General features: G+C 52.0%; 1 protein-coding gene across 1 annotated transcript in view; it reads right to left on the bottom strand.

Moving 5' to 3' along the window:
* Positions 1-246: 246 nt before the first annotated feature.
* LOC142907193 (uncharacterized) overlaps positions 247-11899 on the bottom strand; it is a 94112-nt gene continuing 82459 nt past the window's right edge. Inside the window, exons 4-6 of the mRNA XM_076056450.1 lie at positions 10530-10694; positions 5956-6147; positions 247-4123 (exon numbers count right to left, since the gene is read on the bottom strand). Coding sequence (XP_075912565.1) covers positions 4035-4123; positions 5956-6147; positions 10530-10694 — 446 coding nt within the window. The 3' untranslated portion in view covers positions 247-4034. The remainder of the gene's footprint in view (positions 4124-5955; positions 6148-10529; positions 10695-11899) is intronic.

Genomic DNA, 11899 nt, shown 5'->3' with positions numbered 1-11899 from the left:
CCAATATGGGCAGTTATGATAATTAGGCTTAGCTTTGTTGCCCAGGGTCGTATTATCAATTGGGATAATACAATAAATTGTATGAAGTGATGCAGGTGTGCTGTAAGTATGCTAGATTAAGCTCGGCTTTGTTGATTATGTATTAGTGTGTTATGTCAAGGTCTGCAAATTGAAATCTCACCGCAGGATACACTTCTTATTATTAAGATATTACGCATGAACTTAGGAAAGAAACACTCAAAACACTTCTGTGTTAAGCAATTTTAATTTCTAAACAAAACCTTAACACTCTAATATGCGAACTCTTCTGCTTGAAATTGTCAACACAGTACTCCAGGAGATGGTCCCCTCATTGATCCATACATCTAACCCTCAATGATCACGTTTGTTAACTGGCTAACAGTACAATCGATTACTTTCTCAGCGTACGCGAACATACACGGCGAGAGGAAAAGTCCTTCAAAATTCATGCAACGATATTCATACGAAAGGCAATAAAGGAAAATTATTATACCCCAAAGGCAAAAGTATACGTCAATAGATTCATCGGCAAGATTATATAATTAACGAAATGTCTAGGAATCAGGGTGTGCGACGGTGTGCGTGCCCTCCTACGGGAGATTCTTATCTCTGGCTAAGTTTTAAATTAATTCGTGGACAAGATCGTACGATAAACAAACAGGTGCAACACGATATTCTCTCTGCGAGCGTGCGGATTCGTGACGTAAAGCTTTTCCAAAAGCTTCGTTTGCATCGATGAATCTATTGGCGATCTATGCGATCGGAAGTAAAAATCACGCAGAACAGAACGAGAAGGGAAAAACAAATTGATGCGCTCATATAAACGACGCCTTGTTACCGCTCGCTGAGCCGCGAAGCCTTCACGGCCAGCTGATGCTTCTCGTGCCCTTCAACAATCAGTCCTCGTGCTGTGCGGGTGTGCTTGGACTCGTCTCTTTGGCAAATTCCCGTGTGAGCAGACGCCGGGAGGGTCGTGGGTTTCGCGAGCGTGTGTGTGTGTGTGGGGAGTGGGGGAGTGTTGGGAGGGGCGTACGAACGGCGGCTCGTTCCCCTCGCTCTTGCCCTGGTGCCCGGGCCGGTGCCGGTCGGCGCGCACCTCCGGGTCGAACCCCGAGCGGGCGGCCGCTCAGGCTCCTTCCCCCCACCCCTTGCCGGACGAGCCGAGTCGGTACGCCGGCAGCCTCGCTTGGGTAGCGGTGCCGCGGGCTCCGCCTCTCTCTCTCTCTCTCTCTCTGGGGGTGCCGCTTGCACCTGCGGCTGAGCCCTCCGCGATGCTGGCCCGGTCGATGCTCGCCGCTCTCCGGCCCTTCTCCAGGCCGATTGCCCGACGCTGGGGATAACTTCTCAGCGAGGCTCCGCCGGGTCCGTGCCGAACTTGGCACAGGGCACCGCCTCCTGCCCCCCCCCCTCGACGCACCGCAGACGTTGCCGTCCATCTCGAGGCCATTGCTCCGCAGCTGGCTTGCTGTGCCCTTCCTAGCTGCTGCGTCTTCTTGTCGGGCCGATGGTCGCCGCCTTCTGCCGCCTGGCAGCAGCGATTTGCGGCGGCTTCCGCCTCTCGTTTTGCGCCGAAATTTCTTCCTCCGGCTCGCCTCCTCACAAAGGACGGGGACTTGCTTTGATCTCGCTCTGTGTTGCGGGTGTGTGTGTGTGTGTACGTGTGTGTCCGTGTGTGTGTGTACGTGTGTGTGTGTCCGTGTGTGTGTGTACGTGTGTGTGTGTACGTGTGTGTGGCCTGGCACAAGCGTCGTGGTGACATCACCGCCACTTAGTGGCGAATGGCGGTTGTTGTTGTTGTTGTGTGGTGCACATGGCCTGGCACAAGCGTCGTGGTGACGTCACCGCCACTTAGTGGCGAATGGCGGTTGTTGTTGTGTCATATTGAGGTAATGAGTTCTCGTCAAGGCATGGTTCCCTGTCGCCTTCCTCAAGCCATCCCGCCATCAAAAGAAAACCGATTCTCCAGATTGCCCCCCCCGAGTGCGTCCTCCTTTCTCACCCTCTGCACTAATTCATCTGGGAGGAGGGGGGTTGTGCCCCCCCTGTCCGGTCGAGTCCTCTCCACCCCCCCCGCTCTTCCCTCCCGGTGACATTCTTTGGCCTCGCACAAAGGGTGCGTTGAGGCTTTTGAAGTTAAACATTTCTTCTACCTCACAGTTTGATACCGTGCCACTTGCGGTTATGATTCCGTACGTGACTCAAGGTGTGCCGGAGCAGCGTTTCCATCGTGGTCTTTGGTTTTGATTCTTAAGAGGGGATTGCCCTCCGCCTGCGTCTGCAAATTCTATCACGTGCTGCTGGAAGACAAAGGCGGCCGGGAGGCTCTCTTTCTCTCTGGGATACATTTATCTTGGTCACGTGATCGACCCACCTCGCCTCATCTCGTCTGGCTGGCCCCCCGGTTTAATACTGCATCATTATTAGTTGGTTTACACGTTTCCCAAGATTTGTGATTTAACATTATCATCACCACGTGTTTCTTAGGATTGATTAATTTCGTCCCCCCGTCTGTATCCGGGAATCCGTGCAGTTATAAGAGTAATTTTTTTTTAATGTCCTGAGCTTTAGAGGTATAACTAAGTTTCGGCTAAGCTTCTTGACTGCTGGAATTCATTTATTTTTGGTTTTCGTAAGGTCACGTAGACGGCAACATGTAATATAATTTAACGTTAGTATTAATATTATGTACGAAAAGTAATTACCCGCTATGTAGACTGTAGTCTGCTTTAGTTTTTCTTTTTAATCGTAGTGAGTGTGTAGATTGCTATAATGTCAGCTTATTCTTGTTGCTGAGTTTTCTCTTGGACTTTCTGCTAATTAAAAATAACCAAAACTTGTCCGTCCGGTTTTCGCCGCCCTGAAAGCTGGCGAGGATTTGAAGCCGTGTCGGGATTTTTTTAGTTTTAGTCTCTCGTTAGGAATTCCCCACCCACCCCCCTTCTCTTTATTTTGGGTTTATTTCTATTGCTGTCCCCGGCAGCCTGTTGTGTGTGAGGAGAGGGGGGCTGTATCACTCCCCTTTTGCCCCAAGTGACACCACCATTGATTAAAAAAATAAAATATTGGCAAAATCATTATCAATATCAATTTTGGAAAGAGGCCTAAATATACAACAACGTCACCGCCATTTCGTGGCGAATGGCGGTTGTTGTTGTTGGTGGTGGTTGTGGTGGTGGTGGTGGTTGTGTTGGTGGTGGAGTAGTGGTGGTTGTGTTTGCGGAGGAGTGGTGGTGGTGGTTGTGTTGGTGGTTGTGGTGCAGGAGTGGTTGTGTTGGTGGAGGAGGAGTGGTGCAGGAGTGGTGGTGGTTGTGTTTGTGGTGTAGGAGTGGTGGTGGTTGTGTTGGTGGTGGTTGTGTTGGTGGAGGAGTGGTGGTGGTTGTGTTTGTGGTGTAGGAGTGGTGGTGGTTGTGTTGGTGGAGGATTGGTGGTGGTGGTTGTGTTGGTGGAGGAGTGGTGGTGGTTGAGTGGTGGTGGTTGTGGTGGTGGTGGTGTAGGAGTGGTGGTGGTTGTGTTGGTGGTTGTGGTGTAGGAGTGGTGGTGGTTGTGTTGGTGGTTGTGGTGTAGGAGTGGTGGTGGTTATGTTGGTGGAGGATTGGTGGTGGTGGTTGTGTTGGTGGTGGAGTAGTGGTGGTTGTGTTTGCGGAGGAGTGGTTGTGGTGTAGGAGTGGTGGTGGTTTTGTTGGTGGAGGATTCGTGGTGGTGGTTGTGTTGGTGTAGGAGTGGTGGTGGTTGTGTTGGTGGTTGTGTTGGTGGAGGAGTGGTGGTGGTTGTGTTGGTGGTTGTGGTGTAGGAGTGGTGGTGGTCGTGTTGGTGGTTGTGATGCAGGAGTGGTGGTGGTGGTTGTGTTGGTGGTGTAAGAGTGGTGGTGGTCGTGTTGGTGGTTGTGATGCAGGAGTGGTGGTGGTGGTCGTGTGAATGGAGGAGCACACGGCGGCCATTTTCCCCTCGCTTGGAGATTGGGGAGTGGCAGCAGCAACGACAGGAAGTGACGTCACCCCGCACAGGAAGTGAGGTCACACGTGGGAAGCCATGGCGTACATCTTGCCCAGGGAGGTGCGTGGAGCGACGTACGGGGATCTGTGCAGGCGGGCGGCGTTCGCATCTGGAGAGAGAAGGGAGAGAAACGCGGGAGGGTGGGGTCAGGTGGGGTCAGGTGGGGTCAGGTGGGGTCAGGTGGGGTCAGGTGGGATCAGGTGGGGTGTGGTCAGGTGGGGTCAGGTGTGTTGGGGTCAGGTGGGGTCAGGTGGGGTCAGGTGTGGTCAGGTGTGGTGTGGTCAGGTGTGGTCAGGTGTGTTGGGGTCAGGTGGGGTCAGGTGGGGTCAGGTGTGGTCAGGTGGGATCAGGTGGGGTGTGGTCAGGTGGGGTCAGGTGTGTTGGGGTCAGGTGGGGTCAGGTGGGGTCAGGTGTGGTCAGGTGGGATCAGGTGGGGTGTGGTCAGGTGGGGTCAGGTGTGTTGGGGTCAGGTGGGGTCAGGTGGGGTCAGGTGGGGTTAGGTGGGGTGTGGTGTGGTAGGGTATGGTGTGGTAGGGTGTGGTGTGGTAGGGTGTGGTGTGGTAGGTTGGGGTGTGGTAGGTTGGGGTGTGGCAGGGTGTGGTGTGCTGTGGTGTGGTAGGGTGTGGTGTGGTGTGGTGTGGTAGGGTGTGGTGTGGTAGGGTGTGGTGTGGTAGGGTGTGGTGTGGTAGGGTGTGGTGTGGTGTGGTAGGGTGTGGTGTGGTGTGGTGTGGTAGGGTGTGGTGTGGTAGGGTGTGATAGGGTGTGGTGTGGTAGGGTGTGGTGTGGTAGGGTGTGGTGTGGTAGGGTGTGGTGTGGTAGGGTGTGGTAGGGTGTGGTGTGGTAGGGTGTGGTGTGGTAGGGTGTGGTGTGGTAGGGTGTGGTGTGGTGTGGTAGGGTGTGGTGTGGTGTGGTGTGGTAGGGTGTGGTGTGGTAGGGTGTGATAGGGTGTGGTGTGGTAGGGTGTGGTGTGGTAGGGTGTGGTGTGGTAGGGTGTGGTAGGGTGTGGTGTGGTAGGGTGTGGTGTGGTAGGGTGTGGTGTGGTAGGGTGTGGTGTGGTCAGGTGTGGTGTGGTAGGGTGTGGTGTGGTAGGGTGTGGTGTGGTAGGGTGTGGTAGGGTGTGGTGTGGCAGGGTGTGGTGTGGTAGGGTGTGGTGTGGTAGTGTGTGGTGTGGTAGGGTGTGGTGTGGTGTGGTAGGGTGTGGTGTGGTGTGGTAGGGTGTGGTGTGGTGTGGTAGGGTGTGGTAGGGTGTGGTGTGGTGTGGTGTGGTAGGGTGTGGTGTGGTAGGGTGTGGTGTGGTAGGGTGTGGTAGGGTGTGGTGTGGCAGGGTGTGGTGTGGTAGGGTGTGGTGTGGTAGTGTGTGGTGTGGTAGGGTGTGGTGTGGTGTGGTAGGGTGTGGTGTGGTGTGGTAGGGTGTGGTGTGGTGTGGTAGGGTGTGGTAGGGTGTGGTGTGGTGTGGTGTGGTAGGGTGTGGCAGGGTGTGCTGTGGCGTGGTGTGGTAGTGTGTGGTGTGGTAGGGTGTGGTGTGGTAGGGTGTGGTGTGGTAGGGTGTGGTGTGGTAGTGTGTGGTGTGGTAGTGTGTGGTGTGGTAGGGTGTGGTGTGGTAGGGTGTGGTGTGGTAGGGTGTGGTGTGGTAGGGTGTGGTGTGGTAGGGTGTGGTGTGGTAGGGTGTGGTGTGGTAGGGTGTGGTGTGGTAGGGTGTGGTGTGGTAGGGTGTGGTGTGGTAGGGTGTGGTGTGGTAGGGTGTGGTGTGGTAGGGTGTGGTGTGGTAGGGTGTGGTGTGGTAGGGTGTGGTGTGGTAGGGTGTGGTGTGGTAGGGTGTGGTGTGGTAGGGTGTGGTGTGGTAGGGTGTGGTGTGGTAGGGTGTGGTGTGGTGTGGTAGGGTGTGGTAGGGTGTGGTGTGGTGTGGTGTGGCGTGGTGTGCTGTGGCGTTTGTCACCGTACCCCTGAACAGGTAGACGCAGCAGGTGAGGACGATCCCGGCCAGGATGCAGGCCATGGAGCCGGCCATGCCCAGCCAGCAGGACCACCCAAACTCGTACTGTATGCCCAGGAAGACGTTCTGCTGCACCAGCGTGGAGCGCTCCACGTACACGTCCACGGCGTACCACACGGACCCCACCATGCCGGGGATGCCTGCAGGGTGGGCCGACCGCGGGGAGGCCGTGGGGCGACGTCAAACACCCATTGACGGGTGGGGGCAGCCACAGGGAGGTGGACACCCATGAGGGGTGGGCAACTGCGGGGAGAGGCCTGCTGGAGGTGAACCGACGAGCGAACTAGCAGGGTAACGGGCTAACTGGTCCACTAGCTGGTACACTAGCTAACTGGCCGATTGTCTAGTTAACTAGCTGGTTAACTAGCTGGTCCACTAGTTAACTCGCTGATTATCTAGTTAACTAGCTGGTTAACTAGCTGGTCAACTAGATAACTGGCCGATTATCTAGTTAACTAGCTGGTTAACTAACTGGTCCAGTAGCTAACTCGCCGATTGTCTAGTTAACTAGTTGGTCAACTAGCTGGTACACTAGCTAACTGGGCGATTAACTAGTTAACTAGCTGGTTTACTAGCTGGTCCACTAGTTAACTCGCCGATTATCTAGTTAACTAGCTGGTCCACTAGCTAACTCGCCGATTATCTAGTTAACTAGCTGGTTAACTAGTTGGTCGACTAGCTAACTCGCCAATTAACAAGTTAACTAGCTGGTTAACTAGATAGTCGACTAGATAACGCCAATTACTTAGTTAACTTGCTGGTTAACTAGCTGGCCCACTAGCTAACTGGCCGATTAACTAGTTAACTAGCTGGTTAACTAGCTGGTCCACTAGCTAACTGGCCGATTGTCTAGTTAACTAGCTGGTTAACTAGCTGGTCCACTAGTTAACTCGCTGATTATCTAGTTAACTAGCTGGTTAACTAGCTGGTCAACTAGATAACTGGCCGATTATCTAGTTAACTAGCTGGTTAACTAACTGGTCCAGTAGCTAACTCGCCGATTGTCTAGTTAACTAGTTGGTCAACTAGCTGGTACACTAGCTAACTGGGCGATTAACTAGTTAACTAGCTGGTTTACTAGCTGGTCCACTAGTTAACTCGCCGATTATCTAGTTAACTAGCTGGTCCACTAGCTAACTCGCCGATTATCTAGTTAACTAGCTGGTTAACTAGTTGGTCGACTAGCTAACTCGCCAATTAACAAGTTAACTAGCTGGTTAACTAGATAGTCGACTAGATAACGCCAATTACTTAGTTAACTTGCTGGTTAACTAGCTGGCCCACTAGCTAACTGGCCGATTAACTAGTTAACTAGCTGGTTAACTAGCTGGTCCATTAGCTAACTGGCCGATTAACTAGTTAACTAGCTGGTTAACTAGCTGGTCGACTAGCTAACTCGCCAATCATCTAGTTAACTAGCTGGTTAACTAGCTGGTCCACTAGCTAACTCGCCGATCATCTAGTTAACTAGCTGGTTAACTAGCTGGTCCACTAGCTAACTCTCCAATTAACTAGTTAACTAGCTGGTTACCAAGCTAGTCGACTAGATAACGCCAATTATTTAGTTAACTAGCTGGTTAACTAGCTGGTCCACTAGCTAACTGGCCGATTAACTAGTTAACTAGCTGGTCAACTAGCTGGTCGACTAGCTAACTCGCCAATTATCTAGTTAACTAGCTGGCTAACTAGCTGGTCCACTAGCTAACTCGCCGATTATCTAGTTAACTAGCTGGTTAACTAGCTGGTCGACTAGCTAACGCGCCAATTATCTAGTTAACTAGCTGGTTAACTAGCTGGTCCACTAGCTAACTCGCCGATCATCTAGTTAACCAGCTGGTTAACGAGCTGGTCCACTAGCTAACTGGCTGGTTAACCCACTAGCCAGTCCACTAGCCGGCCCACTAGCCAACTCACCTATAAACTAGGTGGTCAACTAGGTGGCTAACTAGCCGGTCAACTAGGTGGCTAACTAGCCGGTCAACTAGGTGGCTAACTAGCCGGTCAACTAGGTGGCTAACTAGCCGGTCAACTAGGTGGCTAACTAGCCGGTCAACTAGGTGGCTAACTAGCCGGTCAACTAGGTGGCTAACTAGCCGGTCAACTAGGTGGCTAACTAGCCGGTCAACTAGGTGGCTAACTAGCCGTCAACTAGGTGGCTAACTAGCCGTCAACTAGGTGGCTAACTAGCCGTCAACTAGGTGGCTAACTAGCCGGTCAACTAGGTGGCTAACTAGCCGGTCAACTAGGTGGCTAACTAGCCGGTCAACTAGGTGGCTAACTAGCCGGTCAACTAGGTGGCTAACTAGCCGGTCAACTAGGTGGCTAACTAGCCGGTCAACTAGGTGGCTAACTAGCCGGTCAACTAGGTGGCTAACTAGCCGGTCAACTAGGTGGCTAACTAGCCGGTCAACTAGGTGGCTAACTAGCCGGTCAACTAGGTGGCTAACTAGCCGGTCAACTAGGTGGCTAACTAGCCGTTCAACTAGGTGGCTAACTAGCCGTTCAACTAGGTGGCTCACTAGCCGGTCAACTAGGTGGCTCACTAGCCGTTCAACTAGGTGGCTCACTAGCCGTTCAACTAGGTGGCTCACTAGCCGTTCAACTAGGTGGCTAACTAGCCGTTCAACTAGGTGGCTAACTAGCCGTTCAACTAGGTGGCTAACTAGCCGTTCAACTAGGTGGCTAACTAGCCGTTCAACTAGGTGGCTAACTAGCCGTTCAACTAGGTGGCTAACTAGCCGTTCAACTAGGTGGCTAACTAGCCGTTCAACTAGGTGGCTAACTAGCCGTTCAACTAGGTGGCTAACTAGCCGTTCAACTAGGTGGCTAACTAGCCGTTCAACTAGGTGGCTAACTAGCCGTTCAACTAGGTGGCTAACTAGCCGTTCAACTAGGTGGCTAACTAGCCGTTCAACTAGGTGGCTAACTAGCCGTTCAACTAGGTGGCTAACTAGCCGTTCAACTAGGTGGCTAACTAGCCGTTCAACTAGGTGGCTAACTAGCCGTTCAACTAGGTGGCTAACTAGCCGTTCAACTAGGTGGCTAACTAGCCGTTCAACTAGGTGGCTAACTAGCCGTTCAACTAGGTGGCTAACTAGCCGTTCAACTAGGTGGCTAACTAGCCGTTCAACTAGGTGGCTAACTAGCCGTTCAACTAGGTGGCTAACTAGCCGTTCAACTAGGTGGCTAACTAGCCGTTCAACTAGGTGGCTAACTAGCCGTTCAACTAGGTGGCTAACTAGCCGTTCAACTAGGTGGCTAACTAGCCGTTCAACTAGGTGGCTAACTAGCCGTTCAACTAGGTGGCTAACTAGCCGTTCAACTAGGTGGCTAACTAGCCGTTCAACTAGGTGGCTAACTAGCCGTTCAACTAGGTGGCTAACTAGCCGTTCAACTAGGTGGCTAACTAGCCGTTCAACTAGGTGGCTAACTAGCCGTTCAACTAGGTGGCTAACTAGCCGTTCAACTAGGTGGCTAACTAGCCGTTCAACTAGGTGGCTAACTAGCCGTTCAACTAGGTGGCTAACTAGCCGTTCAACTAGGTGGCTAACTAGCCGTTCAACTAGGTGGCTAACTAGCCGTTCAACTAGGTGGCTAACTAGCCGTTCAACTAGGTGGCTAACTAGCCGTTCAACTAGGTGGCTAACTAGCCGTTCAACTAGGTGGCTAACTAGCCGTTCAACTAGGTGGCTAACTAGCCGTTCAACTAGGTGGCTAACTAGCCGTTCAACTAGGTGGCTAACTAGCCGTTCAACTAGGTGGCTAACTAGCCGTTCAACTAGGTGGCTAACTAGCCGTTCAACTAGGTGGCTAACTAGCCGTTCAACTAGGTGGCTAACTAGCCGTTCAACTAGGTGGCTAACTAGCCGTTCAACTAGGTGGCTAACTAGCCGTTCAACTAGGTGGCTAACTAGCCGTTCAACTAGCTGGCTAACGACCTGGTTAACTAGGTGGCTAACTACCTGGTTAACTAGGTGGCTAACTACCTGGTTAACTAGGTGGCTAACTACCTGGTTAACTAGGTGGCTAACTACCTGTTTAACTAGGTGGCTAACTACCTGTTTAACTAGCTGGCTAACTAGCTGTTTAACTAGCTGGCTAACTACCTGTTTAACTAGCTGGCTAACTACCTGTTTAACTAGCTGGCTAACTACCTGTTTAACTAGCTGGCTAACTACCTGTTTAACTAGCTGGCTAAGTACCTGTTTAACTAGCTGGCTAACTACCTGTTTAACTAGCTGGCTAACTACCTGTTTAACTAGCTGGCTATCTGTTTAACTAGCTAACTAACTACCTGTTTAACTAGCTGGCTAACTACCTGTTTAACTAGCTGGCTAACTATCTGTTTAACTAGCTGGCTAACTATCTGTTTAACTAGCTGGCTAACTAGCTGTTTAACTAGCTGGCTAACTATCTGTTTAACTAGCTGGCTAACTAGCTGTTTAACTAGCTGGCTGACTATCTGTTTAACTAGCTGGCTAACTAGAGCCGGCTAACCCAGGCGGTGTGGGGTGGGGCTCACCGGCGAGGAGGTAGATGAAGCCGGCCGTGTAACAGATGCGGGTCTTGATTCGGGGCTCATTGCTGAGCACTCGCACGCAGTCGAGGCCCAGGATGAGGATTATGCAGGCGAAGCAGGCTAGGATGTCAGCGGTGAGGATGAGGGAGCGGGACAGCACGATCTTCACTGTGTGGGGGAGACAGCAAGATCTTCACTGTGTGTGTGGGAGACAGCAAGATCTTCACTGTGAGTGTGGGAGACAGCAAGATCTTCACTGTGTGTGTGGGAGAGTGGGAGACAGCAAGATCTTCACTGTGTGTGTGTGTGAGACAGCAAGATCTTCACTGTGTGGGGGAGACAGCAAGATCTTCACTGTGTGTGTGGGAGACAGCAAGATCTTCACTGTGAGTGTGGGAGACAGCAAGATCTTCACTGTGTGTGTGGGAGAGTGGGAGACAGCAAGATCTTCACTGTGTGTGGGAGACAGTGGGAGACAGCAAGATCTTCACTGTGTGTGTGGGAGACAGCAAGATCTTCACTGTGTGTGGGAGACAGCAAGATCTTCACTGTGTGTGTGTGAGACAGCAAGATCTTCACTGTGTGTGTGGGAGACAGCAAGATCTTCACTGTGTGTGTGGGAGACAGCAAGATCTTCACTGTGAGTGTGGGAGACAGCAAGATCTTCACTGTGTGTGTGGGAGAGTGGGAGACAGCAATATCTTCACTGTGTGTGGGAGACAGTGGGAGACAGCAAGATCTTCACTGTGTGTGTGGGAGACAGCAAGATCTTCACTGTGTGTGTGGGAGACAGCAAGAACTTCACTGTGTGTGGGAGACAGTGGGAGACAGCAAGATCTTCACTGTGTGTGTGGGAGACAGCAAGATCTCCACTGTGTGTGGGAGACAGCAAGATCTTCACTGTGTGTGTGAGACAGCAAGATCTTCACTGTGTGTGTGGGAGACAGCAAGATCTTCACTGTGAGTGTGGGAGACAGCAAGATCTTCACTGTGTGTGTGGGAGAGTGGGAGACAGCAAGATCTTCATTGTGTGTGGGAGACAGCAAGATCTTCACTGTGTGGGAGACAGTGGGAGACAGCAAGATCTTCACTGTGTGTGTGGGAGACAGCAAGATTTTCACTGTGTGTGTGGGAGACAGCAAGGTCTTCACTGTGTGTGAGGGAGACAGTGGGAGACAGCAAGATCTTCACTGTGTGTGTGGGAGACAGCAAGATCTTCACTGTGAGTGTGGGAGACAGCAAGATCTTCACTGTGTGTGTGGGAGACAGCAAGATCTTCACTGTGTGTGGGAGACAGCAAGATCTTCACTGTGTGTGTGAGACAGCAAGATCTTCACTGTGTGTGTGTGGGAGACAGCAAGATCTTCACTGTG

This window comes from Petromyzon marinus, chromosome 75 (genome assembly GCF_048934315.1).
Source record: "Petromyzon marinus isolate PM22_M1 ecotype Great Lakes invasive population chromosome 75, UKy_Petmar_22M1.pri1.0, whole genome shotgun sequence".
NCBI lineage: Eukaryota > Metazoa > Chordata > Hyperoartia > Petromyzontiformes > Petromyzontidae > Petromyzon > Petromyzon marinus.
The sequence above is the reverse complement of the archived record's forward strand: the minus strand, read 5'-3'. Positions and strand labels throughout refer to the sequence as shown.